Source organism: Prionailurus bengalensis, chromosome E4 (genome assembly GCF_016509475.1).
Source record: "Prionailurus bengalensis isolate Pbe53 chromosome E4, Fcat_Pben_1.1_paternal_pri, whole genome shotgun sequence".
NCBI lineage: Eukaryota > Metazoa > Chordata > Mammalia > Carnivora > Felidae > Prionailurus > Prionailurus bengalensis.
The window spans coordinates 64,699,907-64,727,247 of record NC_057360.1 but is presented as its reverse complement, the minus strand read 5'-3'; the positions used below and the strand labels follow the sequence as shown (position 1 = coordinate 64,727,247).

The window sequence follows — 27,341 nt, the reverse complement described above, 5'->3', positions numbered from 1 at the left end:
CACATAAGCACCTCTTCCATTACTTTAAAATTTGTCTCCGCTATTATGGACTCGAGGCGTACTCTCGAGAAGGCCTGTGCTTGTGCAAGTGAGCAGAAATCTGAGAAACACTTGGTGCACGTCTATGCCTCAAGTTGATGACTTATTTGCAACCTTGAAAACCGAATCCTTTGTGCCAACAAATTCCCTGAATTGCTTCGGCCACCCTCTCACCCTATTTTTCCCTTGACTCACTCTGTCACCCTGGATATGTGATCACGAAACAAAGTGGTGATGTCACCTCTGAGCTTTCGGTGTGTGGGATTCAGCACCGCCAACAGCTCTGGGATGTCCCCCCTGCCTTTTATACTAAAGACATCACTGTGTCCTCCTCAGCGATGCGTGCTGAGTAGTGAGTCTGCTCCAAACCCAGGGTGGGACAGATGGGGAATAACCAGTGTAGATGCCCCACGTGGTGGCACTGCTCACCTCCTGCAGTGTGTCTTCTGTGCCGCTGGGCTCCCCGGGCCCACGCCAAGCAAATTCACCAATTTGCGCGTTTAGGCAGCTGTTGTGAGGGCTGGTTGGAGCTGGGTGCAGCCTGGGGCGCGGAGTAGAATTGAACAAAGTAACCACACTGGGATCAAGTGCACAGAGAGAACAACGCCACGTTTGACCCTGATCTCCGAGGCACCAAAGAATCCAGTCCTTTTCGGGGTCCCCAGGACCACTCTTGCTAGAAGGACTGACAAAAAAAGCTGTCATATTACCAATTATATTATTGCAGAGAGAGGACACAAATGACGATCAGCACAGGAGAAAGGCACAAGGGACAGAGCCCGGGGAAACCAGGCATGGGCTTCCAATGGCATCACACGGGCACACTTATCTCCCCTGGAATTGTGAAAATGCATAAATACTGCCTGACGGCGAGGTTCACCGGAGCCTTAGTAGTGCCCAGGGGGTTTGCTGGGGGCAGTCACAAAGGCACGCAGCCCTGGCATGACTGACCTGCGCCGCTTGCTCGGTCTGCAGCCCCAGAGGGCAGAGCGAGGCCGCCCGGCCCCAAGCAGCCTGGCGTCCGCACAGTCACGTTGTTAGCACACATCCTCTGCCCAGCCCGGGGTCTCAGGTGCCCAAAGACGTCCTTATGAGGCAGGATGTTTCAAGAGCTCAGAGATCACCTCACAGGAGCCAGTTGAGGGGCAGGCCTGACGACCTTGGGAATGCCTAAGGTTTGGGCCACCCCGCCTGCTGAGCTGACCCCGTCCGGCGCACGACCAGGTATCCCGGGCTCTGCCCATGACAGCCTGGGGGGTGCTGTTCCCTCTGCCAGTGAGGCTTTGTCCCCAACTGTGCCCAGCTCCCAACACCCGCCCCCGCCCCCGCCCTTGGTCTGGGTTTAAAACCGTTTCTTGGGAAAAGGTTTCCAAGCGCCCCCCACATACGCTCACACATATTCCCGAAGCATCTGTCCTCCCTCACGGGCCCTTGCTCACCTATGATTCCTTTCATTGTCTCTCTCTCCTACTAGAGTGTCGGGACCTCGCCATGCTGCCGGCGCCCAGCACAATGCCTGGAACCCGGGTGCTCCGTAAACACGTGGCAACCGACTGACCGGGTACCTGCCCCGAGACGCAGAACCGGGAAGAATAATCCAGGGCATATAATCTAGTGGCGGATCCGTGGCACGCGTGCCCCGAAGTGTGACGCAAAGATGGGTACAGGGCGGCGCACAGGGAGCCGACTGGCGCCGAGGCGCCCCCAGCGGGCGGCGGAACACACGTGGGTAGATCCGCTCGGTGAAGAGGCCGCCGACACTCCTGCCGGAGGGTCTGGGTGGGTTGCATCCGATCGCCAGTGCGCAGGCGCCACAGGCCTCGGAGCAGAGGCCACCCCGCCGGGCTCCGCGCGACAGCAGGGCCCCGTCGCCGGGCGGCGCTGCGGTGCTTTGTGATTTCACGCCTGCCAAAGAGAGACAAGGCCTCACGGCTGCTGATCCTTTCGACGTTTCAGAAGATGCGAGTTAAGTAAGAACCCGCTTTCCCCGCTTGCTGAAAGTTAATGACGTTAACGCGTTGCCAAAGAAAGTAAAGGGGTTGTTCCAGCGTCTGGGCTTGCGGGTTGTGATTTTTTAATGCTTTTCAAATGCGAAAGGACCTCAAGCGAGTGTCGCGCCCGCGTGCTAGAGATGCGTGTCTTTCCCACGGCGGCGGGCACCCGCTCCCGCGCAGCCACGGCCCTGGCCAAGTCGCTGGTGTCGCGTTTTAAATCTCGGGCCGCTGCCCTAAGCCAACTGACCCTATTCTAAGGTCCGCAGCGGTGGTGGCCCCAATTCTGCATTCAGTCCAGTGCCCTGGCGTGTCTCCCTAGTGCCCCAAGGCCAAGGGTGCCCCATGAGCTCAAAGTTTCCCCTGCTCCCCACCCCTCCCGTGATGTCTGTCCCCTGACCTTCATACTTTCTTCCTTTTGTCAAGTGGTGGTCAATTTGTCAAGTATAGACGAGCAGACAGACCAGATGGTATGTTCTCCCACAGGTTCAGGGCACGGTGGGTGCCAAGGAGGGGCAGTGCGGGGGCTCCAAAGGCCGCCCTCGCCCCCAGCGCAGGAACACGCAGATTCTCAGTGGAGTCGAGGCAGCTGTGAACACCAGAGCACCCCTGGGCCCCACCTGGAGGCCTGGAGAAGAACAGACCAGCACGGGCACCCAGGGAGCCCTCTCCTGCCCTGCACCGGAGCCTAAGTCTGCACACTTTACTCCTCAGTCCTGCGGGTCCTGGGTCTGGCCTGGCAGGTGCACTCAAAACCCTCCGGGAAGGGAAGGAGGCTGGGGATGCATGGAGAGAGCTCCAGGCCCACGATGCAGGCGTCAGGCTGCACCCTTGAGAGCTTGAGGGTGACTGACCTTCAACCCGCCCCAATCCACTTCTGCTCATCTGATAACCCAAAAGCTACAGAGGAAATCATGGCGGAGGGGTGGTTGGAAAGGAATTAGGGGAGTGCAAATTAAAGCGGCAATAAGATATGAGTTTATATAGGTCAAGCTGGACACACATACACCAAATCTCAAAGCACCAGAGCTAGCATGACTGGGAGAACGGGAGCTTACAAGTTGCTGAGGGGTATGTAAATTGCTCCAGTATTCTTCAGAGAGTCATGTGGCCAGCTCACCTGGAAATTCCAGGCACTTCACGCCGGTATGTATATTCTGGGCAAATTCTGCATGTGAGCCTAGAAACGTGTGAGGCTGTTCGTTTATTCATTAATCTCGATACAGATGTGCTGAGCACCTAGCATATCGCACGCTTCTAGGAGCTCAAAACCGAGCGTGAACAAAACACGAAAATCTCCACCCTCACGGAGTGTATATACAGCATTGTTTAAATGGCCAAACCCTGAAAACAATTTTAAAATATGTCGTTAGGAGAACGGATGAACACTGAACTGAGTACACAGGCATGGACGTGGCTATGCCGTGGGACCAGTGTTGGGTGTATAAGAAAGAAGCTTGCGGGGGTGCCTGGGTGGCTCAGTCAGTTAAGTGTCCGACTTCGGCTCAGGTCGTGATCTCTCGGTCCGTGAGTTCGAGCCCCACATCAGGCTCTGTGCTGACAGCTCGGAGCCTGGAGCCTGTTTCGGATTCTGTGTCTCCCTCTCTCTCTGACTCTCCCCCGTTCATGCTCTGTCTCTCTCTGTCTCAAAAATAAATAAACGTTAAAAAAAATTTTTTTTAAAGAAAGAAGCTTGCAGAATATTAGGTACAGAACCATTTGTGTGAATAAAGGCAAACACTACTATATAATTGCTTATGGATACATACCTGTGTTATGAAATTAATGCTTTGGCTAAGCCACTGCTCAAACCCAGGGGCTTAGCTGCCTGCTGGAGGGGTGCGGTGTGGGAGAGAGTTTAAGTGAAGGACTAGGGAGGAGAACTCCAAGCAAACTCTGGAATGTTAAATTTCCTAAAAAGAAAACATCTGAAGCAAACATACACGTTAAGATGCTGGCATTGTACTTTCCGGGTGTGAAACACACAAATGTGTGTTTTCACATCCTGGGTCCTTTACAGTTTTAGTTCAAGGTGGGGAAGTTTTTGTTCTGTATTGCTTTCACTTTCGAAAAGAGTTGGTTGAAAGAAGGATTAAGGCCACATCCCCCCCCTCCCCCCTCAGCGACCCGGGGCCACAGAGCGCCCGCCGTCGCTTCTCTGGGATCGGACCCTCCGTGGGGCACCAGCAGGTGCAGGCGCGGTCCAGGCGGCGGCGGCGGCGCGCGTCGTTGCGCCCCCTGGCGGCGCGTCCGAGCGCGGCAGCCCCGACGGCGCCCAGGCCCCGGCAGGTGCAACCGCGGGGATGAACACCTGGCGCCGCCTGGCCGAGTGGGAGGGGCGCCTTCGCTTTTCTTCTGAAATGCTGCTTTTAAGGGTCTACCCTAGGGAAACTCAAATACGTGCCAAAGGAGACGTGGACAAATGTTCTTTGCAGCTGCGGTTAAGATGGCCAAAAATCGAAACCTGTCACCGCTATCCATCATTAGGAGAACCGATCAAGTTAGACGTAGGTATCCGATGAAATGAGGGCCAAGGTGGCGGTGACAGCTAGAGCCACGTGCGTCAGCGCGGACCCATCTCCCGAGCCATACGCGATCCTCCCACAGTAAAATACCGTTTGCATCAACTTTACATGTGCCCCAAACACTAGATATAGTTGAGGGACAAATACGTGTCGTGAAAGTACAAAAATAGAGAGGGCAACGACAGATACCAAATTCAGGGGTGACTTCTGGAAGGCACAGCGGGGGTGGGGGCGGGGCCTCGGCTGATTCTGTATTACTGTATTTAAAGTAATAGAGCTGGATGGTGGGTACCCAGGTGTCTGTGCCACCTGCTCTGCCTTCCAGAATGTTCGATGCCATTGTGCACACACACGGCAGAGCCCAGAGGCGAGGGGAAGAGCAAAGAGGAGGCCCCGAGGAGGAAGGAGCTGGAAGTTGCTCGAAGAACTGAAGGACACACACCCCTCACCCCCCGCAGGGACGCACAGACAGAGAAGGCCGCAGCCTCACAGGAGGCCTGAGAGGCAGACAGGGTCCAGCCTGCGGGGCATGACACAAAGGGGTATGTTTGATGCTCTGGAGGTGGAGGCACAGTGGGAGTTTTAAGCAGAGGCGTGTTGACATTGTGTCTGTTTATGTTCTGGGTAGGTCACTTCTTTCTTCTGTGTGTGACACGCACGGGAGGCCAGAGCAGAGTCCGGGAAGAGAATTTAAGAGGCTTTCACAGCAGCGTAGGCAAAAACCGTGGAGGGTCCCCGGAGGCAGGGCCGGCGAGGACGGGGAGAGAAAGGGGGGGTCTGAGGCACACTTTGGAGAGGAGCCAGTGGAACTGGGGGCGAGATCAAGGTGACCCCGGAGTTTCTGTTGGAGTCATTGCTGGCGGTGTCTGCTGAGGCGAGGCCACCGAGGAGGAGGGGGGCAGGGGTGCTGCAAAGGGCGGTGGGCGTCTTGGTCCACTGCCACCAAGAAGGACAGGGCGCAGCAGGTGTCCGAGAGAGCTACCCAAGGGGAGGGGGAGAGGCTTCCCATATATTCCAGCCTCAAGTCCACCCGCGAGGTCAGTCGGTCAGGGATTTGGGGGCCACCACGCGTTGTTTAAAGCCTTGGGACTGGGGCACAGTCAGTTGAGAGGTGTGGCCAGCGGAGCCAGACCCTCCACGACGGGACGGGGCGTGACTCCAGCAGAGGACGAGGTAGACGTGGGCCACCCTGGGGAAGCCGGGCAGCGAAGGGAGGAGTGAGGCCAAGGGAGAGGCCGTCTCATCGGGGATGACGTCTGGGCGCCCCCGCACATCGGCACCGAGAGGGACGGGTGGCGGGAGGGAGGAGGATGAGATCCAAATTCTACGGATGCAGCCGAGCTGGGGTTCCTGTCTGACCCCGAATGCCACGCTCCTTCCCAAATATCTCCCGGCCTCTTGACAGCTTGTGCCTGCTCACCGGCATCCAGCCCGGGGCCCAGCGTGTGAAATCCTTCATCCACCGCCTCTCAGCACGCACGGCTTCCGGCCTTTCCGCTTCCATGTGGGGGCCGCGTTGGCCCAGGGAACTGGAGGAGAAAATCAGCAAACCGCAAAACATGAAGTCTGACCCATTTTATGCATTTTGTATAAATGTGTGAAATAGATTATGTTTGACGGTGGTAAACAGAGAACCCAAAACAATCCAATTCATCACTTGAATTATGTATGCTTTTCTTCTCCCATCTCCAGGGAAGAACGCAGCTCCGTCCATTCCCAGCCCCTTCTGGGCAGGGCTCCTCCCTATTTTCTTTCTTTTTATTTATTTTGGGAAGGGGGAGGAGCAGAGAGAGAAGGGGAGAGAGCGTGAGAATCCCAAGCAGGACATCGCGGAGCCAGAGGCGGGGCTTGAGCTCACAAACCATGAGATCATGACCTGAACGGATATCAAGAGTCGGAAGCTTAACGGACTGAGCCACCCGGGCGCCCGACCTACTTTCTAAGTCTGTTGTTGGTGACCCGAGGCTTCGGGTCCGGGCTGTCTTCCCTGGAGCACACCTGAACACCAGTCACGTGCTGCCAGGACCACACGGGCAGGGAAGAATGTCACGGGCATGCACGACGGGCAGCAGAGCAGGGACAGAAGCTGCAGACTGATTGGCAGAACCACCAGTGAGGAGCAAAGGTACTGAATTGTTTGGATGCTAGGCTCACTCAGGGTCAGCCGAGCACCCTTATGCCGGGGAATCTCACCTAAGATCCACTGATTTGGGAATAAGAGAAGGAGAGGGTGGGAAGGCCTGAAGGAGAGCCCATGAGACCCCAGTTAGCAGCCCTCCCACCGCACCTGCAGGGGAGCAGGGCCCCCCGGGCTCGGCTTCCCGTCTCAGTCTCCACCCTCAGCCATGCTCCGTGCCAGACACTGAGGGTACAGAAAAGCACGAGACAAACACGGCCGTGCCCTCCGCAAGCCGGCAGTCCTGGGGACATGCGTGCGAGAGGCCACGCATGCGGGATGGACGTGCTAAGAGCGGGGACAGGATGTGTGTGCACCTGACCCAGCCTGGGTGGGGCACAGCGGTCAGGCTGGGGTTGTGTGGGAATGTTCTATAAACTGAAATCTGGGACGTTACCAGGATTTTAGCCAGACTGGCAGTGGGGGCAGGCGGTGGGGAAAGTACGAACAACAGAAATACAAAGCGTGTGCTCTCTCTCTCTCTCCACACACACACACACACACACACACACACACACGCACACACGATAGCTGCTATCCCAAAGGTGCCATTCATGGGAACATTTTTGCTGAGCTAATTTGCACTTTGGGGCAAATCAGAGTGGTGACAGCAGGTTTCTGACTTGCACAGCAGGGTTGTGAGTGGTGCTGCTGACCGACCAACGCAGGAAGCATCAGGAAAGAACCAGGCTGGGAGGCAGAGGCTGGGTGCGGTCTTGACACGCGGAGTTTAAGGAGCCTCCGAGCCCCCCACGCGTGATATCCCGTCACCCGGTGTTCCGTTGAAATGTGATTTTCTCCAGGTGCCACACAGCCAGACGCATTGGGAAGCACGGCACTGTGTGTATTTCTATGCTAGTGAATCTTAGGCGAGATTTTCCGACATAAAGGCGCTTGGTTGACTCTGAGTTAGCCTGGCAACCAAATAATTCACCACCCGTATTCCTTCCTCCGTGACAGGAGGGGACGGTCACTTTCTTTGGCAGGAGGCCCACTTAGCCTGCGTTGCTCCTTTGAATCGCCACCCCGAGATCCGCCTCCGTGTGAATCCCATCAGCACGTCCTTACTCTTCAAGTCCTGCACGCCCATTACAGCTTAGCCCCCAGGTAAGTTGGTTCACGTCCCAAAACAGGGGGTTACCGCCTTCTCTGGAAAGACACATTTGGGACTCTTGCCTTAGAGGCCATCATTCAGACCCATGGCCACAGATGAGAATAGCTAGGGAGAGAACATAGAGAGAGCAAGGGCCCTGGGGCCTGGGTCTGTAGAACTCATCTAAAGCTCCCAGAGGAGGGAGGCTGAGAGCACGGGAAGGAGAAGCCAGGGAATGGGGAGGAAAACAGGACAGGCGTCCTGGTGTCCCCGTGCCCCATGTTTAAGGACGGACAGGGTCGTCTGCGGTAACAATGGGAGCACACAAGCAAACACAACGGGAACCTGCCCGCCAGATAGGCCTAGTCCACGGCGCCTAAGAACACGTGGGGGCGGAATTCACTCTCAGGCGGAGGGACGGGAGTCCAGATGCTGTGTGTGTGGAAATGTAATCCCCCCCGTGATACTAGAAATCTGACCGGTTGTACAGCGGAGGTCAGTGACACTCAGTCGCAGCCCGGGGTCCCCTACTTAAGAAGCGGCAGAATCTGGATTAGAGCCCAGATCTTTCTGATTCCAGAACTCCTGACAGTTACACTTCGATGTGTCTAGAAGCTCATAGCGTGCGCGGCCTGGAGACACCGACAGGAAGTAGACTTAGCCTCGCCTCTGAGGAGGTCACGGCCTGGAAGTCGAGAAAGGCAATGAAACAATCATGATGCATCGTGACAAAATAGAATAATGGAGGCATTTAGGAACTACTGAAAGGGGCACCTGGTGGCTCAGCCCCACTTCGGCTCAGGCCACCATCTTGCAGTTTGTGGGTTCGAGCCGCACGTCGGGCTCTGTGCTGACAGCTCAGAGCCCGGAGCCTGTTTCGGAATCTGTGACTCCCTCTAGCTCTCGGCCCCTCCCCCGCTCTGTCTCTCTCTGTCTCTCAAAAAATAAATAAACGTTAAAAAAAAAAAAAAAAAGGTAAAGAAGCACAAAGATTGTACCGAGTATAAGCCCGTCTCTTCCCGAGCTCCCCAGGCAGGGCTGGGCTGCGCACTGACCAAGAGCTGAACAAAGAAAGCTGGGTGGGTGGCGAGCCACCTTCCAGGACGAATTCCCTGCTGTCCATGTGGCCACAAGGGGTCGCTGCAGACCTGATACGCTCTCTCCACGGGCCCCTCGGCCTCTCTCTTCAGCTGCTGCCAGAAGGAAGAGCAAGAACAAGGCTGGGAGGGAGAGTGTGGTGACCAGATGCCTCCCGGCGAGTCCTCCCCTACAGACCAGCTCGGACCTCCGTCCTCCGTCCGGTTCCATCCTCATCGACTCCTGGTCTTCCCAGCTTCTGTCCTAAGGACTAGGCTTCCGACCCCTTTCTGCAGCTTGCTGTTTTTCAGACTCAGGAAATGGCTCCGGGTCTTGCCTTGGGCCTCCGGTCGCAGCCAGGGATGCGGCCCGGATCCTGGCAGGCTTCGTGGCTGAGTACCTTCGCACACATCACCCCACCTCTCTGGGACGCGCTAGTAAAAGCCGACGGGGGAGGCAGGGTCGGGGGCTCAAGGCTTCCGGGCTGGCTCCCTCTCTGATCAGACAGCCCAGAGAACAGCTCCACCGCCACAGAAAGCTCTGGCAGCACGAGGGGCCTCTCACGTTTTTGTCTCACGGAACCTTCACAACAACCCTACGATGCAAAGGTAACCATGCATCCACCGGAGGTACGGACCCGGAGATGCACAGAGGTTGCAATCGCAGCCCGGCCCTCAGCGGGTTGGGGTCCAGAGCGAGGATTTAAGCTCAGATGGGTAGTTTCAGGGCCCAACACGCTGTCTCTGCACCCAGAGCTGCCCTAATCTGGGCTGTGGTTCTCTCCCCCCAGCCTCCTATGAGTGGGACTGACCTTCTGGTCCTCAACAGCCACTGTCCCTCACGGCTGACCCTGAGTGATGGGGACACTGAGGTTTAAGCACCCCCCACCACCACTTTTAAAACTGAAGTGGGAGTGCCTGGATGGCTCAGTCGGTTGGGCGTCCGACTCTCGACTTCGGCTCAGGTCATGATCTCACAGTTCGTGAGATGGAGCCCCCCGTCGGCCTCTGCACTGACAGCACAGAGCCTGCTGGAGATTCTCTCTCTCCCTCTCTCTCTCCGCCCCTCCCCTGCTCATCACCACCCGCCCCCCTCTCAAAAAAAAATTAACAAATTGAAGAGTAGTTGACAAACAAAATTATACTAGTTTCAGGTGCACGACCTAGACATTATGAACTGATCACCATCTGTGGTTGCCACACCGAGTTGTTACAAACTGTTAACTGGATCCCCCGTGCCGCACATGGTACCCCTGTTGTATTTATTTTATAACTTTAAGTTTGTACCTTTTAGTCCCCTTCCCCTATCTTGCCCACCTCCTCCCCCTCTGGCGGCCACCGGACACTTCTCTTTCTGAGTTTTTTTCTGTTTCAGGTTTGTTGTTGTCCCTGTTCATTTGTTTCAGTTTTCAGATTTCAAACTTAAGTGAAAACGTGCTGCGTTTGCCTTTCTCTGACTTATTTCATCTAGCATGATGCTCCCTAGGTCCATCCACATTGTCACAAATGGCAAGAGTCCCTTCTTTTTATGGCTGAGTAAGACTCCAGTGGGTATATATACCACAGCTTCTTTGTCCCTTCATCTGTCAGTGGACACTTAGGTTGCTTCCATAGTTTGGCTCTTGTAAATAATGCTGCAATAAACATAGCGTTGCGTGTATCTTTTCAAATTAACGTGTTGGTTTTCTTCAGATAAATACCCAGAAGCGGAATTGCTGGACTGTAAGGTCTTTCTATTTTCAATGTTTTGAGGATGGTCATCCTACAGGGTCATCCACAGCGGCTGCACCAGTCTGCATTCCCACCGACCGTACGTGAAGATTTCCTTTTCTCTTCGTCTTTGCCAACATTGGCTATTTCTTCTCTTTTTGAGAAGGCCCTTCCAACCAGGTGTGAGGTGGTATCTCGTTGTGGTTCTGATTTGCGTTTCGCTGCTGATGAGTGATGCTGAGCATCTTTTCATGTGTCTGTTGGCCATCGGGAGGTCTTCTCTGGAGAAATGTCTGTTCAGGTCCTCTGCCCATTTTTAAATTAGATTGTTCGTATCTTTTACGTATTGAGTTGTACGAGTTCTTTATGTATGTTGCATATTCGCCACTTATCAGTTACATCATTTGCAAGTATCTTCTCCCTGTAGGCTTCTTTTTCATTTCATTGATGGTTTCCTTTGCTGTGCAGCTTTCTAGTTTGATGTAGTCAAACTCTTTTGTTTTTGTTGCCCTGGCTGGAGGAGACACACCCCAAAAAACATTGCTGAGACTAATGACCCAGAGCTGACTACCTGTGTTTTCCTTTAGGAGTTTTATGGTTTCTGGTTGTACATTTAAGTCGTTAATCCATTTTGAGTTTATTTTTGTGTATGATATAAGAAACTGGTCCAGTTTCATTCTTTTACAGGTAGCTGTCCAGTTTCCCAGCACGGTTTATTGAAGAGATGGAACAGAGATGGAAGAGAAGAAATGTCTTCTCCCCATTGTATGTTCTTGCCTCCTTAGTCAAAGATTAACTTGACAAAGCGTGGGTTTATTTCTGGGCTCTCTATTCTGTTCCACTGCCCTCTGTCTATTTTTGTGCAAGTACTATACTGTTTTGATGACTGTAGCTTTGTAGTATCATTTGAAATCAGTGAGCATTATGTCTCTCACTTTGTTTTTCCTCAATTTGCTTTGGCTCTTCAGGGACTTTTGTGGTTCCATACAAATTTTAGCATTATTTTTTCTAGTTCTGGGAAAAACACCATCAGTATTTTGATAGGGCTTGCACGGAATCTCTAGATTGCTTTGGGTAACATTTTAACAATCAATGAGCACAATACATCTTTCCATTTATTTGTGTCTTATTCAGTTCTTTTTATCAATGTTTTAGAGTCTGCAGTGTATAGGTCTTTTGCCTCCTTGGTTAAATTTATTCCTAGGTAGTTTATGCTTTTAGATGTAATTATAAATAGGATTGGCTTCTTAATTTCTCTTTCTGATAGTTCCTTATTAGTGTATAGAAATGCAACAGATTTGTGTGTGTTTATTTTGTATTCTGCAACTTTACTGAATTCATTTATTAGTGCTAAGAGCTTTTTGGTGCAATCTTTAGGATTTTCTACATCTATGCAAATAGTGACAGTGTTGCTTCTTTTCTAATTTGGATGCCTTTTATTTCTCCGTCTTGTCTGATAGCTGTTGCTGGGACTTCCAATAATATGTTGAATAAAAATGGTGAGAATGAGCATCCTTGTCTTGTTCCTGATCTTAGAGGAGAAGCTTTCAGCTTTTTACTGTTGAGTATGATGTTAGCTGTGGGTTGCTTATAAATGGTCTTTATTATTTCGAGGTATTTTCCCTCTATGCCCACTTTGCTGAGATTTTTTTTTATCATAAATGGATGTTAAATTTTATCAAATGGTTTTTCTGCATCTGTTGAGATGATCATGATTTTTTTTATTTTTTTAAATTCAAGTTAGTTAACATATAGTGTAACTTTGTTTTCAAGAGTAGAACTCAGTGATTCGTCACTTACATATAACACCCAGTTCTCATCCCAACAAGTGCCCTCATTAATGCCCATCACCCATTTAGGCCATCGCCCCACCTGACACCCCTCCAGCAACCCCTACTTTGTTTTCTGTATTTAAGAATCGTTTATGGTTTGCCTCCCTCTCTGTTTTTGTCTTATTTTTCCTTCCCTTCTCCTTCTCCTTCCCTTCTCTTCTCTGTTTTGTTTCTTAAGTTCCACATATGAATGAAATCATAAGGTATCTGTCTTTCTCTGACTTATTTCACTTAGCATAATACACTCTAGTTCTATCCACATTGTTCCAAATAGCAAGATTTCATTCTTTTTGATTACCAGGTAATACTCCACTGCATATATGTATCACATCTTCTTTTTCCGTTCATCAGTCAATGGACATTTGGGCTCTTTCCATAATTTGGCTATTTGTAACAGCATTGCAATAAACATTGGGGCACATGTGCCCCTTCAAATCAGCATTTTTGTATTCTTTGGATAAATACCTTGTAGTGCAATTGCTAGGTTGTAGGGTAGTTCTATTTTTAATTTTTCGAGGAACCTCTGTACTGTTTTCCAGAGTGGCTGCACCAGTTTGCATTCCCACCAACAGTACCAAACTGTTCCCCTTTCTCCACATCCTTGCCAACACCTGTTGTTTCCTGAGTTGTTAATTTTAGCCATTGTGACAGGTGTGAGGTGGTATCCGTTGTGGTTTTGATTTGTATTTCTCTGATCGTGAGTGATGTTGAGCATCTTTTTATGTGTCTATTAACCATCTGAATTGTCTTCTCTGGAAATGTGTCTATTCATATCTTTTGCCCATTTCTTCACTGGATTATTTGTTTTTTGGGTGTTGGTTTGATAAGTTCTTTAGATTTTGGATACTAACCTTTATCTGATGTGTCATTTGCAAATATCTTCTCCCATTCCATCAGTTGCCTTTTTGTTTTGCTGATTGTTTCCTTCACTGTGCAGAAGCTTTTTATCTTCAGGTCCCAGTGAGGGAGGCTTTTGTTTCCCTTGCCTCCAGAAATATATCTAGTAAGTGGTTGCTGTGGCCAAGGTCAAAGAGGTTGATAATTTCCTGTCTCATGTTTAGGTTTTTTATCCATTTTGAATTTGTTTTCGTGCATGGTGTGAGAAAGCACTCCAGTTCCATTCTTCTGCATGTTGTTGTCCGGTTTTCTCAACAAAATTTGCTGAAGAGACTGTCTTTTTCCCATTAGATATTTTTTCCAGCTTTGTCAAAGATTAGTTGGCCATACATTTGTGGGTCCATTTCTGGGTTCTCTATTCTGTTACATTGATCTATATGTCTGTTTTTGTGCCGGTACCACATGGTCCTGATGATCACAGCTTTGTAATACAGCTTGAAGTCTGGAATTGTGTTGCCTCCAGCTTTGATTTTCTTTTTCAACTTTACTTTAGCTATTTGGGGTCTTTTCTGGTTCCATAAAAATTTTAGAATTGTTTGTTCTAGCTCTGTGCAGAATGCTGGTGTTATTTTGATAGGGATTGCAGTGAATGTGTAGATTGCTTTGGGTGGTATAGACATTTTAACAATATTTGTTCTTCTGATCCATGAGCATGGGATGTTTTTCCATTTCTTTGTGTCTTCTTCAATTTCTTTCCTAAGCTTTCTATAGTTCTCAGTGTACAGATCTTTTATTTCTTTGCTTAGGCCTATTCCCAGATACCTTATGGGTCTTGGTGCAATTGTAAATGGGATCTATTCCATGACTTCTCTTTCTGCTCCTTCATTATTGGTGTATAGAAATGCAACCGATTTCTGTATGTTGATTTTAGATCCTGTGACTATTGAATCCATGTATCAGTTCTAGCAGTTTTTGGTGGAGTCCTCCAGGTTTTCCACATAAAGTATCACGTCATCTGCGAAGAGTGAAAGTTTGACTTCTCCCTGCCAATTTGTATGCCTTTTCTTTCTTTTTGTTGTCTAATTGCTGAAGCTAGGACTTCCAGTACCATGTTAAACAACAGCGGTGAGAATGGACATCCCTGTTATGTTCCTGACTTTACAGGGAAAACTCTCACTTTTTCCCCATTGAGGATGATATTAGCTGTGGGTCTTTTGTATATGGCCTTTAGGATGTTGAGGTATGTTCCTTCTATCCCTACCTTATTCAGGGTTTTTATCAAGAAACGATGCTATATTTTGTCAAATGCTTTTTCTGCATCAATTGAGAGCATCATATGGATCTTATCCTTTCTTTTATTAATGTGGTGTATCACAGTTGATTGATTTGTGAATATTGAACAAACTCAAGATGATCATGATTTTTGTCTTTCATCTTGCTTATGTGATGTATCATGTTGACTGATTTGTGTATATTGAACCATCTTTGCATCCCTGGAATAAGTCCCACTAGATCGTGGTGAGTGATCCTTTTAATATATTGTTGAATTTGGCTTGCTAATACTTTGTTGAGGATTTTTGTATTAATGTTAATCAGAGATATTGACCTGTAATGTGTGTGTGTGTGTGTGTGTGTGTGTGTGTGTGTGTGGTGTCTGTCTGGTTTTGGTATCAGGGTAATCCTTGCCTCATAAAATTAGTTTCGAAATGTTTCTTCCCCTTCAATTTTTTTGGAATAGCTTGAGAGTAGGTATTAATACTTCTTTAAATGTTCAGTAGAATTCACCCATGAACCTGTTTTATCCTGGATCTTTGTCGGAATTTTTTTTTTATTACTGATTCAATCTCCTTACTAGTAATCAGTCTGTTCAGATTTTCTATTTCTTCATGATTCATTTTTGGAAGATTATATGTTTCTAGGAATTAATCCATTCCTTCTCGTTGTCCCATTTGTTGGCATATAATTGTTCATAGGTACTATCTTATGACCCTTTGTATTTCTATGGTGTCAATTGTAACTTCTCTTTAACTTCTGATTTTATTTATTTGGCCCCTCCCTTTTTTTCTTGATGAGTCTGGCCAAAGTTTTACCTACTTTGTTTTCTTTTCAAAGAACCAGCTCTTAGTTTCATTGACCTTTTCTATGTTTCTGTCTCTGTTTCATTTCTTTCCACTCTGATCTTTATTATCCCCAATCCTTCTGCTAACTTTGAGCTTTGTTTATTCTTCTTCTAGTTCCTTTGGGTATAAGGTTAGATTGTTTATTTGAGATTTTCCTTGTCTCTTGAGGTAAGCCTATCATGACTATGAACTTCCCTTTTAGAACTGCCTTTGCTGCATCCCAATGATTTTTGAAGGTTGTTTTCATTTTCATTTATCTCAATGTATTTTTTTATTTCCTCTTTGATTTCCTCATTGACCCATTGACTGTTTACTTGCATGTTGTTTAGCCTCCATGTTTATGTTTTTTTCCAATTTTGTCTTGCAACTGATCCCTAATATCATACCATTATGGTCATAAAAGATTTTTGATATGATTTCAATCTTCTCAGATTTATTAAGACGTGTTTTGTGGCCTAACATGTGGCTTATCCTGGAGAATGTTCCATGCACACCTGAAAAGAATGTGTATTCCGACATTTGGGGATGCAATGCTTGATATGTATCTATGAAGTCTATAAACCCATCTGGATGAGAATTACCTCGCCCCCATTTTCCTCCCCACCTCCTTTTAATTCCGAATTTCCCTTAGAGTTTTAGTATTATAGGTTTTGATCCCTCTCCCAACCCATTTCCATCTCAGTTCAAGGTCAGTCTGGGTTCTGGATAATTCCTAACCTAGCAGCATCCCACCTTCATCCCCAAAGCAATGGTATGCAGCCAGCTCAGCTTGGAGAGCAAATCCCACTAACACCTTTAAAATTGCAGCAACATCTGGGGCTCCTGGGTGGTTCAGTTGGTTAAGTGTCCAACTTTGGCTCAGATTATGATCTTGCAGTTGATGGGTTCGAGCCCCACGTCGGGCTCTGTGCTGACAGCTCAGAGCCTGGAGCCTGCTTCAGATTCTGTGTCTCCCTCTCTCTCTCTCTCTGCCCCTCCCCCACTTGTGCTGTCTCTCTCCCACTCTCTCTCTCTCTCTGTGTCTCTCTTTCTCTGTCTCTCTCTCTCTCTCTCTCTGAAAAATAAACAAACATTAAAAAAATAAAAATAAGATAAAATAAAATAAAATTGCAGCAACATCTCACTCTTCAAGGGTAGAGTGAGAAGTCAGGGAGAGTTCACATGCCCAAACTGCTAGAACCTGGTGAAAATAGAAGCAGCTAGGGTAGAGGCCTCAACTGTTCTGCATGCAAAGCACAATAAGTGCTTGCAAGCTAGACCGTTTGCGGTTGCCCCATCTACTCTAGCTGCAGCCCTGCAGAGCTGCTGCCCCACACTCTGGACCTGCAGCTGAGCAGAGGTGGAGTGGAGACAACTCAAGTCAAGAGATCTGGTGGAAAGAGAACAGTAAGGGAAATGCATAAATGTTAACATCTTAGGGAGACTGGATAAGACACCGGTTTCCTACATTACTTCCTCGCTAAGTGCACCTCTCTCCCGATCAACAGAGTCATGAAAGAATTGCCTGTCATTGTCGGATTGGTTTCCCATTTCCAGTCAATCAGAAAATCTAGAACACAAAAAGTTAGAAAGGTCACACTCTCCATTCCTGTCTTTGGCAATAAGCACATGGAATTCTTTCCAGACTCCATGGAACTTCTCACCTAAGGACTTCTGAGAAAAACCTTCCTCTCAGAAACTGCTTCCTGGTATTTAACCCGGCCCTCCACGCTTCAGTTTAAACTCACATGTCCTGTCTTCAAAGGAGATAAGGGTTCATGGCCTCCTTCTCTGTTGAGGGCTCATTAAGTAGCTTCCAGATTTTATCTATGTTTTTTAATGTTTATTTATTTTTGATAGAGAGAGAGAAAGAGAGTATGCGAGCAGGGGAGAGCAGAGAGAGACGGAGACACAGAATCCCAGGCAGGCTCCAGGCTCCGAGCTGTCAGCACAGAGCCCGACGTGGGGCTTGAACTCACAAATCATGAGATCATGACCTGAGCTGAAGTTGGATGCTTAATGGACTGAGACACCCAGGCGCCCCTCCAGATTTTTATCTATTAAAAGTTATGCTGCAGTGAGCAGTCCTGTGTATGTCTTTTGGTGCCAATACATATGCATTTCTGTTCAGTATGTACCTAGAAGCAAAAATGCTGGGTCATCGGGTATTCGTATAACCCATTTAGGAGATTTTGCCATGCAGTTTTCCAAAGTGGTTGTACCAATTTACACTCCTACCGGAGGTCTACAAGAGTTCTGGCTGCTTTTTACATCCTCACCAGCACTTGGCTGTCTATGTTAACAGTGTTAGCCATTCTTATGGGGAATGTAGTGTTTTCATTTAGTTTAAATCTGCGTTTCTACAGTGATTTATGAAGTCAAGCTTCGTTTTCTGTTTATTCGGCGCTCAGGTGTCTGCTTTTGTAAATTACCTACCCAATTATCTTGCCCATTTTCCTAGTGGGTTGTCTGTCTTTTTCTTACTGACTTGTAGAAAGTCTTATATTCTGGATATGGGTCCTTTTTCAGTCATATGTATTGAAAATATCTTGTCACCCTGTGGCTTGCCTAATTGCTCTCTCAATGGTGTCTTTTTAAGGACTAGTTCTCAAAATAATAGCCTGACAGTCTTAAAACCTCAGATTCAGAAACTCTAGCCTGATCTACTCTGACCTCATCGATCTCTGAGCTCCTCTGATGGTCTTGTGGACCATTTTCAGGATTCCTCTTTTCCACCTCATTGCAGTGTCCAAACACATTTCTCCTTGGATAGGAAGGAAGCTTGGAGAACTGGAGGTCACTCGAGGTAGGGAACGGATCTTAGTGTATCCAGAACTGTGCTGCCTTGCAAGCTAAGTGATGCTGAAATCACACAAATTCTGGTAGTCTCTGGATCTTCCCATAGCCATGTCCCATCCTGGTTCACTAGCACGAGCTTTTCGAAGCCATGGAGAATGTTCAAAAGTGCTTACTAGTAAATTCCCTGACTCCTTCATGCTTCATGGTGAAGAAAGTTCACTTAAATAATACCCCCTCAACCAGAGAGGAAATTTGAACTTTTGAAGTTTCTTCCCCACTTCCTCTATATAGACTATGAAGCAGTAACACCACCTACGTCAGAGGGGTCACTCACCCACCCCTGGGCCTGTGGCTCAGAGCTCTCCCCTCCACCCCGACTTCGCGTCTGCCTTTGGTCGGACCTGTATCCCCGCTCTGTGCCAGGCCAGGCCCCATGCTGCTCTGCAGGGTTCTGCTGTTTTTCGGTAAGTCACCGAGCATGGGCTTTACTTCCTGGGCACCAAAGACTGTAAGTCATTTATGGGAATCCTAATTTCCCCCTTTCCAGGTTCAAGTGGGTTTTATGGCTGGAGCTTGAAATGAGTGTGTGCACATGGGGTGTGGTGGGGGGCTTCCCTGATGTTTCCCATCGCATTTTCCTGGCTCCTTGGTAGGGCAGGCCTTCAGTGTATCAGAGCTAAACTAAGGAGGCAGAAAATCACCTTCTGAGGCCCACCCACATGTTTACCCCATGAAATAAGGTTAAGTTACTCATCAGGCTGTCTCAAAAGGAAAATGAAGTTATGGAAGAAGGAAGGCTTTGGGCAGGGGTGGGCTGGAGGACCAGGGAAATGGGAGAATGCAGTTCTGTGCATTTTGCTCAGCAGTAGAAGGTGGGCTTTCACAAAAAGTATTTTGGGGGGCACCTGGGTAGCTCAGTCGGCTAAGCATCTGACTCTAGATTTCAGCTCAGGACATGATCTCATGGTTCGTGAGCTCGAGCCCCATGTGGGCTCTGAGCCCACAGTGTGGAGCCTGCTTGGGCTTCTCTCTCTCCTTCTCTCTGCCCCCTCCCCACTTGAGCTCTCTCTCTCTCTCCCTCTCTCAAAATACATCAATAAACTTTGGAAGAAATCAAAGATAAATTTTTATGAAACCTCCGCATTTTTTTAGAACCACTCTACAATGTCCAGGCTGCTCACCTGATTAAGAGGCTTTGTCCGGAGTGTTCAAGCCCTTTACAAACTGGCCATCCTCCTCCTGCCTCTCTCTATTGGGGATTGTGGTGGGGAGGTCTGTTTCAGGTCTGACTGGTCCTTGGGGATGGTTCAAAGAATCAAATCCATTCTCTCTGATCTATCTCTCTCTCTCTTTGAGCCACCTCCCTAGGGGCCACCCGTCACCCTCACCAGAGACTGAAGGGACTGGTCCTCCTAGGGTAGAGGATTATTAGAGTGGGGAGAGGGCCACTGGGCCTCCCTGACTCAACTCAGTCTCAGCCACTATCACCCTGCCACACTTAGAAGAAACAATTCTGGGCATATGTTTCACGTTACAATTTCTGAGTTGACTTACTTTTTATTTTAAACTTGTTCCCAATACTTTGTGTTTGTTTGTTTGTTCATTTGTTTGTTTGTTTGTTTGTTTTCATTGAACCAGAAAAGCAAACCATTCCTAAACGTGATCTCTTCCTGGACAGGATTTGTGGGTATTTGACCCTGTAAAGAAACACGTGTTCCTCCCAATGCTCTTCCTTCTCCCATCTCATTGTTACCCTGTGTGCTTACAAATGGCCATTTGGACAAGGGAAAAGGTCTAATGGTCATACTGGACAAGGTCAGGATGGCCTAGTGCCTGGATATATTCCAGAAGAAAGGTCATCATGGGCAAATCACCACCTTGTAAAAGGAACAGCCCTTGGACTTGACTGGATAAAGCCCAAGCGTTTGGAACCCAGTATCTGGATGGGAAAGACCAAAGCAAGAGAGGAGAGAGTCAAAAGCTGACTGACTAGGGGACAGAGTGGTAGAGGACCCAGATTCGACAGGGTCATGCGTGATGCTTGGGGACCCCAGAAGACCAGCCTAAAATGGAGACCCCATGGCTAGATGTGGAGGAACAGAGTTACCATAAGTGCACAGCTGCTATTTCCTCTTAGATGTGGGCAGAGAGACAGAGAAAACACCCTGCTCGGTAGTGCACACATTATCTCATCTAACCTTTCGAATCTTATTGGGTGGGTATTTTTTGTCCCTATTAAGCAATTGAGGAAACTGAGGTTCAAAAAGGTGAAGAGACTTGTGTAGAATTGCTCTGGCAACAAGAGCAAAACAGAAATACAACTCCAACTCCACTTGTTGCCAGACTCATGCTTTCTGCATCCCACCCGGATGCCTCGGGCAGGACTCTGGTTGGGTTCTAATCACGTAAGACTGGAAAATAAAACTCATTTAAAGTGCCTGGTGGGGCGTGTTCACACAATAAATGGTGCCCATTACTCTTACTGGCCATCAGGGACTCGACAGGCGAGGGGCCCCTGGCCCTGAACGTGCTGGGACACGGCCGTATGTTAAAGGTGATTTGAAGTTTAGGAGATGAGACTTAATTTCCTTCTGAGCTGAGCATCAGCCAGGTTCAGCCCCAGGACTGGAACCCACCACCCGTAGACACACACACCGTCCATGACAGGTGTCTCTGGGCTTCCACGTCACGGCCACCCCTAGCACCACGGAAGCCATAGCTTGGCGAAGCAGCGGGTTCCAATGTCCTAGAGCTCGATTGTGACAAAGTCCCTCACGCTTTGCTGAAATCTGCTTCCTTGGTCTCTCTCATTTCCTCTGAATTAGTCTCACTTCTACCTGAAAGTCTCTTCCCTCTTTTGCACTTAGCCCATCAAATATTTGGAGACTACTGTGTCCCTGCTTCCTCGAGTGGGGAATGGTTTCTTGGCCCTGCTCATCAGCCTGGTCTGCTTGGGCTCGATGCCCTTTGTCAGTGGACCAGGCGCTGTGCCTTCCCCTCCCCGCCCCCCACCATGGCCTGAGTAGTGCCAAGGTCAGCGGGGCTGCGGCCTCCATTGTCCAGGACTCTGTTGTGCAGCTTATTCAACGGCGGCTCTTGGCTGTGTTGTCGCCTCATCTTCAGCCCATGGCCCTCTTTGTAGGAAGTGCTGTAACGTGGCCGCTGCCCCTCTGCGCGCCCCGCTCCCCACTGCCTTCGTTACAGGCACCGGCTTTGCGGGCACAGCTCCCAGGTCTCATGGGGTCTGGGGACACAAGCTCATCTGAAGTGTCTCTCTGCTCTCTGGATGCCCCCTCCCTGGTTGTAGGGCTTCACTGCCCTCACTCCTGTTTACTCATCACTTTGAAGCTGCAGAGGTGTTTTGCGGGTGAGGAGGGAAAAGGAAGAGGGACATCACTATACTGCGAGGTATTAGTCACTCTGAGGTCAGGCCTCCTTTCTGTTTTCAGTCAACGCGGTAACCACTTTTCCAGGTGGTGGGTCACAGTAATCTACTCAAACAGTCTGCAGGGAAGAAATGGCTGTGACGGCTCCCACTGTGTAGACGGGACCAGGAATTCAAGGCTATTGGAATTTCAACGAGCTGTCCAAGTTCACATAGAAAGAGGTGGATTCACGAGTCCAGTTCAGGTCACGTGACTCCGAACCCTGCGTGTTTCCCACTGCACTAAGCCCAGGGAGGAGATGCGCTTAGGGGCCCCCCGGGGGGCTCAGTCGGTTAAGCATCACAACTCTTGGTTTCGGCTCTGGTCATGATCTCATGGTTCCATGGGTTTGAGCCCCGCGTCGGGCTCTGTGCTGGCAGCGTGGAGCCTGCTTGAGATTCTCTCTCCTCTTCTCTCGGCCCCTTCCCAGCTCGTCCTATGTCCGTCCGTCTCAAATAAATAAACTTAAAAAAAAAAAGTTTCCAAGAGATATGTTTAGATGGACCCAGTGGGAGATAGAGGGTTGACAAGAAAGACTCATAATTCTGCACACACTGAGCCTGTGGCTGAGCTAATCCCGAGCTGAGCAGAGAACTGAGGCTAAAAGCCTCCGTCTGGGTCCCAGGCCACATGGACAGCAAGGGTGACAGCGAGTGATTCAACACACCAAACAGCCACACCTCAAGCCCCTGGTGAGAGGGTCTTCAATGGCCCTCCCAAGGCCATTCCCACATTCCTCCATGTCTACATGGCACCTAGGACATGTCAGTGTGAAGGACACAGTAACTGCCTGAGGACGGCCGGCCCGACCACGCTCGCCCAATGCCACTGACTGCTTCACCCCTTGTCACACAGTCTAGAACACTCTCCACCACTTCACGCCCAGCTGTGCCTCCCCCCCCCCCATGCCATCCCCTGTGCCTTTCATACCTGTCTAACCTCATCTGTCATCACTTTGTGGTTTGGCCTCTCTTCCCGGGCCACCTATGCTCCTCAAATATTCATTCATTTAAAAGCATTCATACCATGGAGCGCCTGGGTGGCTCAGTCGGTGGAGCATCCGACTTCGGCTCAGGTCACGATCTCATGGTCCGTGAGTTCGAGCCCCGCGTCGGGCTCTGTGCTGACAGCTCGGAGCCTAGAGCCTGTTTCGGATTCTGTGTCTCCCTCTCTCTCTCTGCTCCTCCCCCGTTCATGCTCTGTCTCTCTCTGTCTCAAAAATAAATAAACATTTTATTTTTTTATTTTTTTTTTTAAATATTTTTTTCAACATTTTTCATTTATTTTTGGGACAGAGAGAGACAGAGCATGAACAGGGGAGGGGCAGAGAGAGAGGGAGACACAGAATCAGAAACAGGCTCCAGGCTCTGAGCCATCAGCCCAGAGCCTGACGCGGGGCTCGAACTCACGGACCGCGAGATCGTGACCTGGTTGAAGTCGGACGCTTAACCGACTGCGCCACCCAGGCGCCCCAATAAACATTTAAAAAAAATAAAATAAATAAAAACATTCATACCACATATAAAAGTCCAAGCATAGTGCGTGATGCACTGGCCTGTGTGTTATCCCCTCACCCGTCCCATCTGACCCGCCCATCCGGGGATTCCTCACCTCCCTCAGCCGTCACTTCCAGGCTCTACTCTCCAGAGCCGTGTAGACAGATCTGGCCGCAGGAAACGCCAGGTCTGCTCTCTGAGTTCTTCTGCGGGTGCGGGTAGGCGTTCAGACCCACTAGTGCAAGAGTCCACTCTTGTGTCTCCCACGTCGCGTGCCCTGCCCCACGTGGCTGGGCACAGAGGAAAGCATTTATTCAGTAGATGCTTGTTGAACACTGACCCTTCCAGGCACGGGTCCGAGACATAGGTGACAAGACCGTGAACAAGTCTCGCCTTGTGGGGCTTACGTTCCAGACAGAGTGAGGCAGCTGATAACAAGTAGGCAATTTAAAGAATAAGATAATTTCAAATAGAGATAAGTGCTCTGATGACAGTACAGTGGGGTGTTATAATAGGGGTTGAGGAGAAGTCCTTCAATGGGGAGCCCCAGAACCACCTAAGGAAGCGACATTTGAATGAGACAGGGAGCAGAGGGTTCCAGGCGCTGGGTCCAACGTAAAAGCTAAGTGGTTTGGTGCTTGGATGGCTGAATGGTTGAGGGACTGAAGGACTGAGTGGCTGGGTGGGTGGTTGAATGGCTAGGTAGCTGAGTGGTTGAGTGGCTGGGTAGTTGGATGAATAGGTGCTTAGGGAGCTGGGTGGTTGGTTTATTGAATGGACATGAGCACCCATGCCTGAGGGGACAGGCCTCTTTGTGAAAAGTTTCTATTATTTACCCTAATTCTATCACTCTGTTCTCTTACAGTTCCCTGTGTTGGGCAAAGTGGTGAGTCTTGTGTATGTCCCTTCCATCTCCAAGTGTGTCTCTGGACCAAAACTTAGTTGATGGGCCACTGGGTCCCCCGGAGGCGTCTTCACAACAGCATACTAGGCCCATTCCTCAGGAGCCTTGGCTGATACCCAGGCAGAAATGAGACCTGGGACTCCACTGTTATCAGGCTGAGGATAATTCTAGGTGGCTCAAGCCCCAGCAAGTGGCTCTGGGGCTCATCCTATTCCCTTGTAAGTGGCACTGGCCTCTGTCCCTCTCAGGGTGGCTCTGGAGCTCCTGTATTCTCCACTCAGCAAGGCCCTGGACTCCCTTCCATCCCTTGTATGTTCAGAGAAGGCAGCTTTGACCCTCAGCTCCTTCTGCCTTCTAGTCCATCCTGACCTTCACGGAGCTTTCTATCAAGTAGGAAGAAGCCTGACCTGTGAACATCTTCACCTCCAAGGACATGTTCTATGGTTCCGGAGGCAATGGGGGCTGCTGGGCAGAACTCAAAGCCATGCTCAGCGCTGCTCGACAGAACAGGAGTAAAAGCAAGGCTCGTCACTCAGTCACCCCGTGAGGCTCCAGGGGCGGGTCCTGAGGACTGAGGCAAAGGCAGGATATAGCGGAAGTCCCTATCTGATTCTTCATTATTGTTCTCAGTTTATCAGGCCTGGCTCCTGAGACTCTCTGGGACCAATGGTGTCTGATCTGTCAAAGAAGTATGGCCTAGGGACAGACTCAGGCTGGGGTTCCCGGGAGCTCTTCTCTTGTCCACATCAGGCCATAGAATGCATTTTAGGAATGAGGACAGACAGGACAGATCCCTCCCCACCATGGTGAAAATGAAACTCCCTGCTGGGGGAGGAGGTGGAGGCCAGGGGCCTGAAAGGAAGGCAGGAGCGACGAGCCCTGGCGGGCACTTCCTACATCCATCCATCTGGCTTCTGGCTGGCAGTCCGGGGCCAGCTGTTCTCAGAGGTGGACGCTGCAGAAAGGCTCGACTGGGGGAGCCAGGGGGCAAGTAACCAGTCTAGGGAGGTGAGGATTGGGTGAGAAGGAAGGAGTTAGGACAATGGATGGAAGGAATTCAACTGGACCCAAGCTTGGCAACGTCGAAAGGGCGAAGTAAAAGGGACGGAGGGGAAATGCAAGGGATAAAGGCCAAAGAGAAGAGGCAGGGGGAGGAGGGTGGGAGGGGAGTAGAGAGAAGAGGCAGGGGAGAGGAAGGAGGGGAGGAGGGGAGGGGAGAGGAAAGCAGAGGCCCCGCCCAGGTCTGGCAGGAAGGCCTGGGGGGCGGGCAGCTCAACAGGTGCCATCAAGCAGCCTGTGTCCCCAGGGGGAGACCTGAGGCGGGCTTGGGGGGGGGGGATGTGGGGACAGAGGGAGAAAACGGCCACACAGTGTGTGGCTCCGGGGCCACCCTGTTTCCCTGTCTCACAGCCTGGCTGCACCTCCGAGCCTGGCCAGACCCCGTGTTCGAGGGAGACGCCCTGACTCTGCGATGTCATGGATCGGCCAACAAGGTCCTGTCCCAGGTGAAGTTCTACAAAGACGGAAGATTACTCCAAACCCCGAAGACCAGATGGTCCCTGTCCATGGGGACGGCTACCCTGGAAAGCAGCGGCCAGTACAGCTGCTCTGGGAAGGTGGCCTACGTCCCATACCTGGGCAGACAAACCTCAGAGCTGGTCAAGGTTCAAGTCCAAGGTGAGTCACCAGTTCAGGGGGGTCGGGGGTGGGGCTGGGATGCTGCTCAGGGATCTGGTCTCTAGAGGTCAGCAGCTGTCCCTCTGGCTGCCCCTGATGCCGGGCGACCACAGGGCCCCCGTCTAGAGCCAGGGGAAGGAAGTGCCCTGAACCAGCCTGGGCCAGACCCTTCCCCTCTGGGGACCAGCTGACCCCTACAGCCCTCTGGCTTTGGCTCGGGACTCCAGAGAGGCTCTGGCGGTGTGGGTCGTAGCTGGGAGGCGGGTCCTGGGACACAATGACAGGGTCTCCCGTGGGGCGTGGGGCTGTGACCTGGGATGCGCTCTGGCTTGGACCCCGGCCTCTGGGGACTCAGGGTTCTGGAGGCCCCCCCTGAGCCTGGGCCCACGTCTCCCCAGAGCCGTTCCCGCCTCCTGTGCTGAGCGCTGTCCCCTCTCCCGAGCTCCGTGAGGGGAGCCCGCTGACCCTGAGATGCCAGACGAAGCTGCACCCCCAGAAGTCGGCCTCGAGGCTCCTCTTCTCCTTCCACAGAGATGCCAGCACCTTGCAGGACTGGGGCCCCCACCCGGAGCTCTGCCTCCCGGGAGCCCAGGAGAGAGACTCTGGGCTTTACTGGTGCCGGGCCACCCTTGAGGGTGGTGTGGCCCAGAAGCAGAGCCCCCAGCTGGAAGTCAGGGTGCAGGGTGAGTGGGGAGGGAATGGAGACCCTCCCCAGGGGCCTGGGCTTTGGGCAACGGGACCCGTGGGCCTATGGGGAGGGATCCCCAGGGGAGGAGGGGCCAGGGGCCTGGGTGGCACAGCTAAGCCTCCCCACTCTGTGCTGCCCCAGTTCCCGTGTCCCAGCCGCTACTCACCCTGAGACCTGGCCCCACCGGCCTCGCTGTGGGGGCCATGGTGGAGCTCCTCTGCGAGGCCCAGAAGGGCTCCCCTCCAATCTCATACTTGTTCTACCTGGACGGGAAGATCCTAGGGAACATCTCATCTCCCTATGGAAGAGCCACCTGCTTCCCGGTCACCGTGACGTCAGAGCGGGATGCCATTTACTCCTGCCGGGCAGAGAATTATGTTTCCGGAGAGACCAGTGAGCCCAAAATACTCTCCCTGGATGGTACGTCCTGTCCCCCAGCTGGGCTCTGAGCCCCAGCAAGCTGGCAGGGGGCAGGTCCCACCCCTCCGTGTGCCCCCCACCCACACCCTGCACGAAGCTGGGCCCGCAGCAGGCACTGCATGACGGAGCCTGGACGCTGCTCAGAGTATCCGTCCACTGGACCTGGAGGGAAAACAGGAGATCCTTGGTGGCGGGTGGGTGAGACGGCTGCCCGTCCTTGTTGGCGTCCTCGGGGCCATCCCTGATTCCATCTGCAAAGCTCCCCAGGCCACGCCATCCCCCCTGATGCTAGCCATTCTGCCTCTTTCTGTCCATCTGGGGTACAATTCTGAATTTCATCCTCAGCACTCATGGTCACCCCTACCCGGGGCTTGTCTGCCCCCAACAGCCCCCACTGGCTGGTTGCCGGGCTGTCCGCGAGCCTGCTTGGTGTGCTGGTCATCGCCACTGCGCTTCTGGCTTGCTTCAGACCCTGGAGAAAAGCTGGTCAGTAACCTTTTTGACTTTCTTGGTGGTTGAATCCCTATGCCGGGCATTACCCAGCCTTTGGAAGG

The 27,341-nt window shown here is 50.8% G+C and overlaps 1 protein-coding gene across 1 annotated transcript; it reads left to right on the top strand.

The window, feature by feature from the left end:
• The first annotated feature begins 2,170 nt into the window (after nt 1-2,170).
• On the top strand, nt 2,171-27,341 carry FCRL6 (Fc receptor like 6). Its single transcript, XM_043568070.1, has 6 exons — nt 2,171-2,236; nt 4,154-4,319; nt 25,413-25,679; nt 26,078-26,362; nt 26,509-26,787; nt 27,133-27,341. Exons 1-6 carry the CDS (start codon nt 2,171-2,173, stop codon nt 27,279-27,281), a joined length of 1,212 nt encoding a protein of 403 aa, XP_043424005.1. The 3' UTR covers nt 27,282-27,341.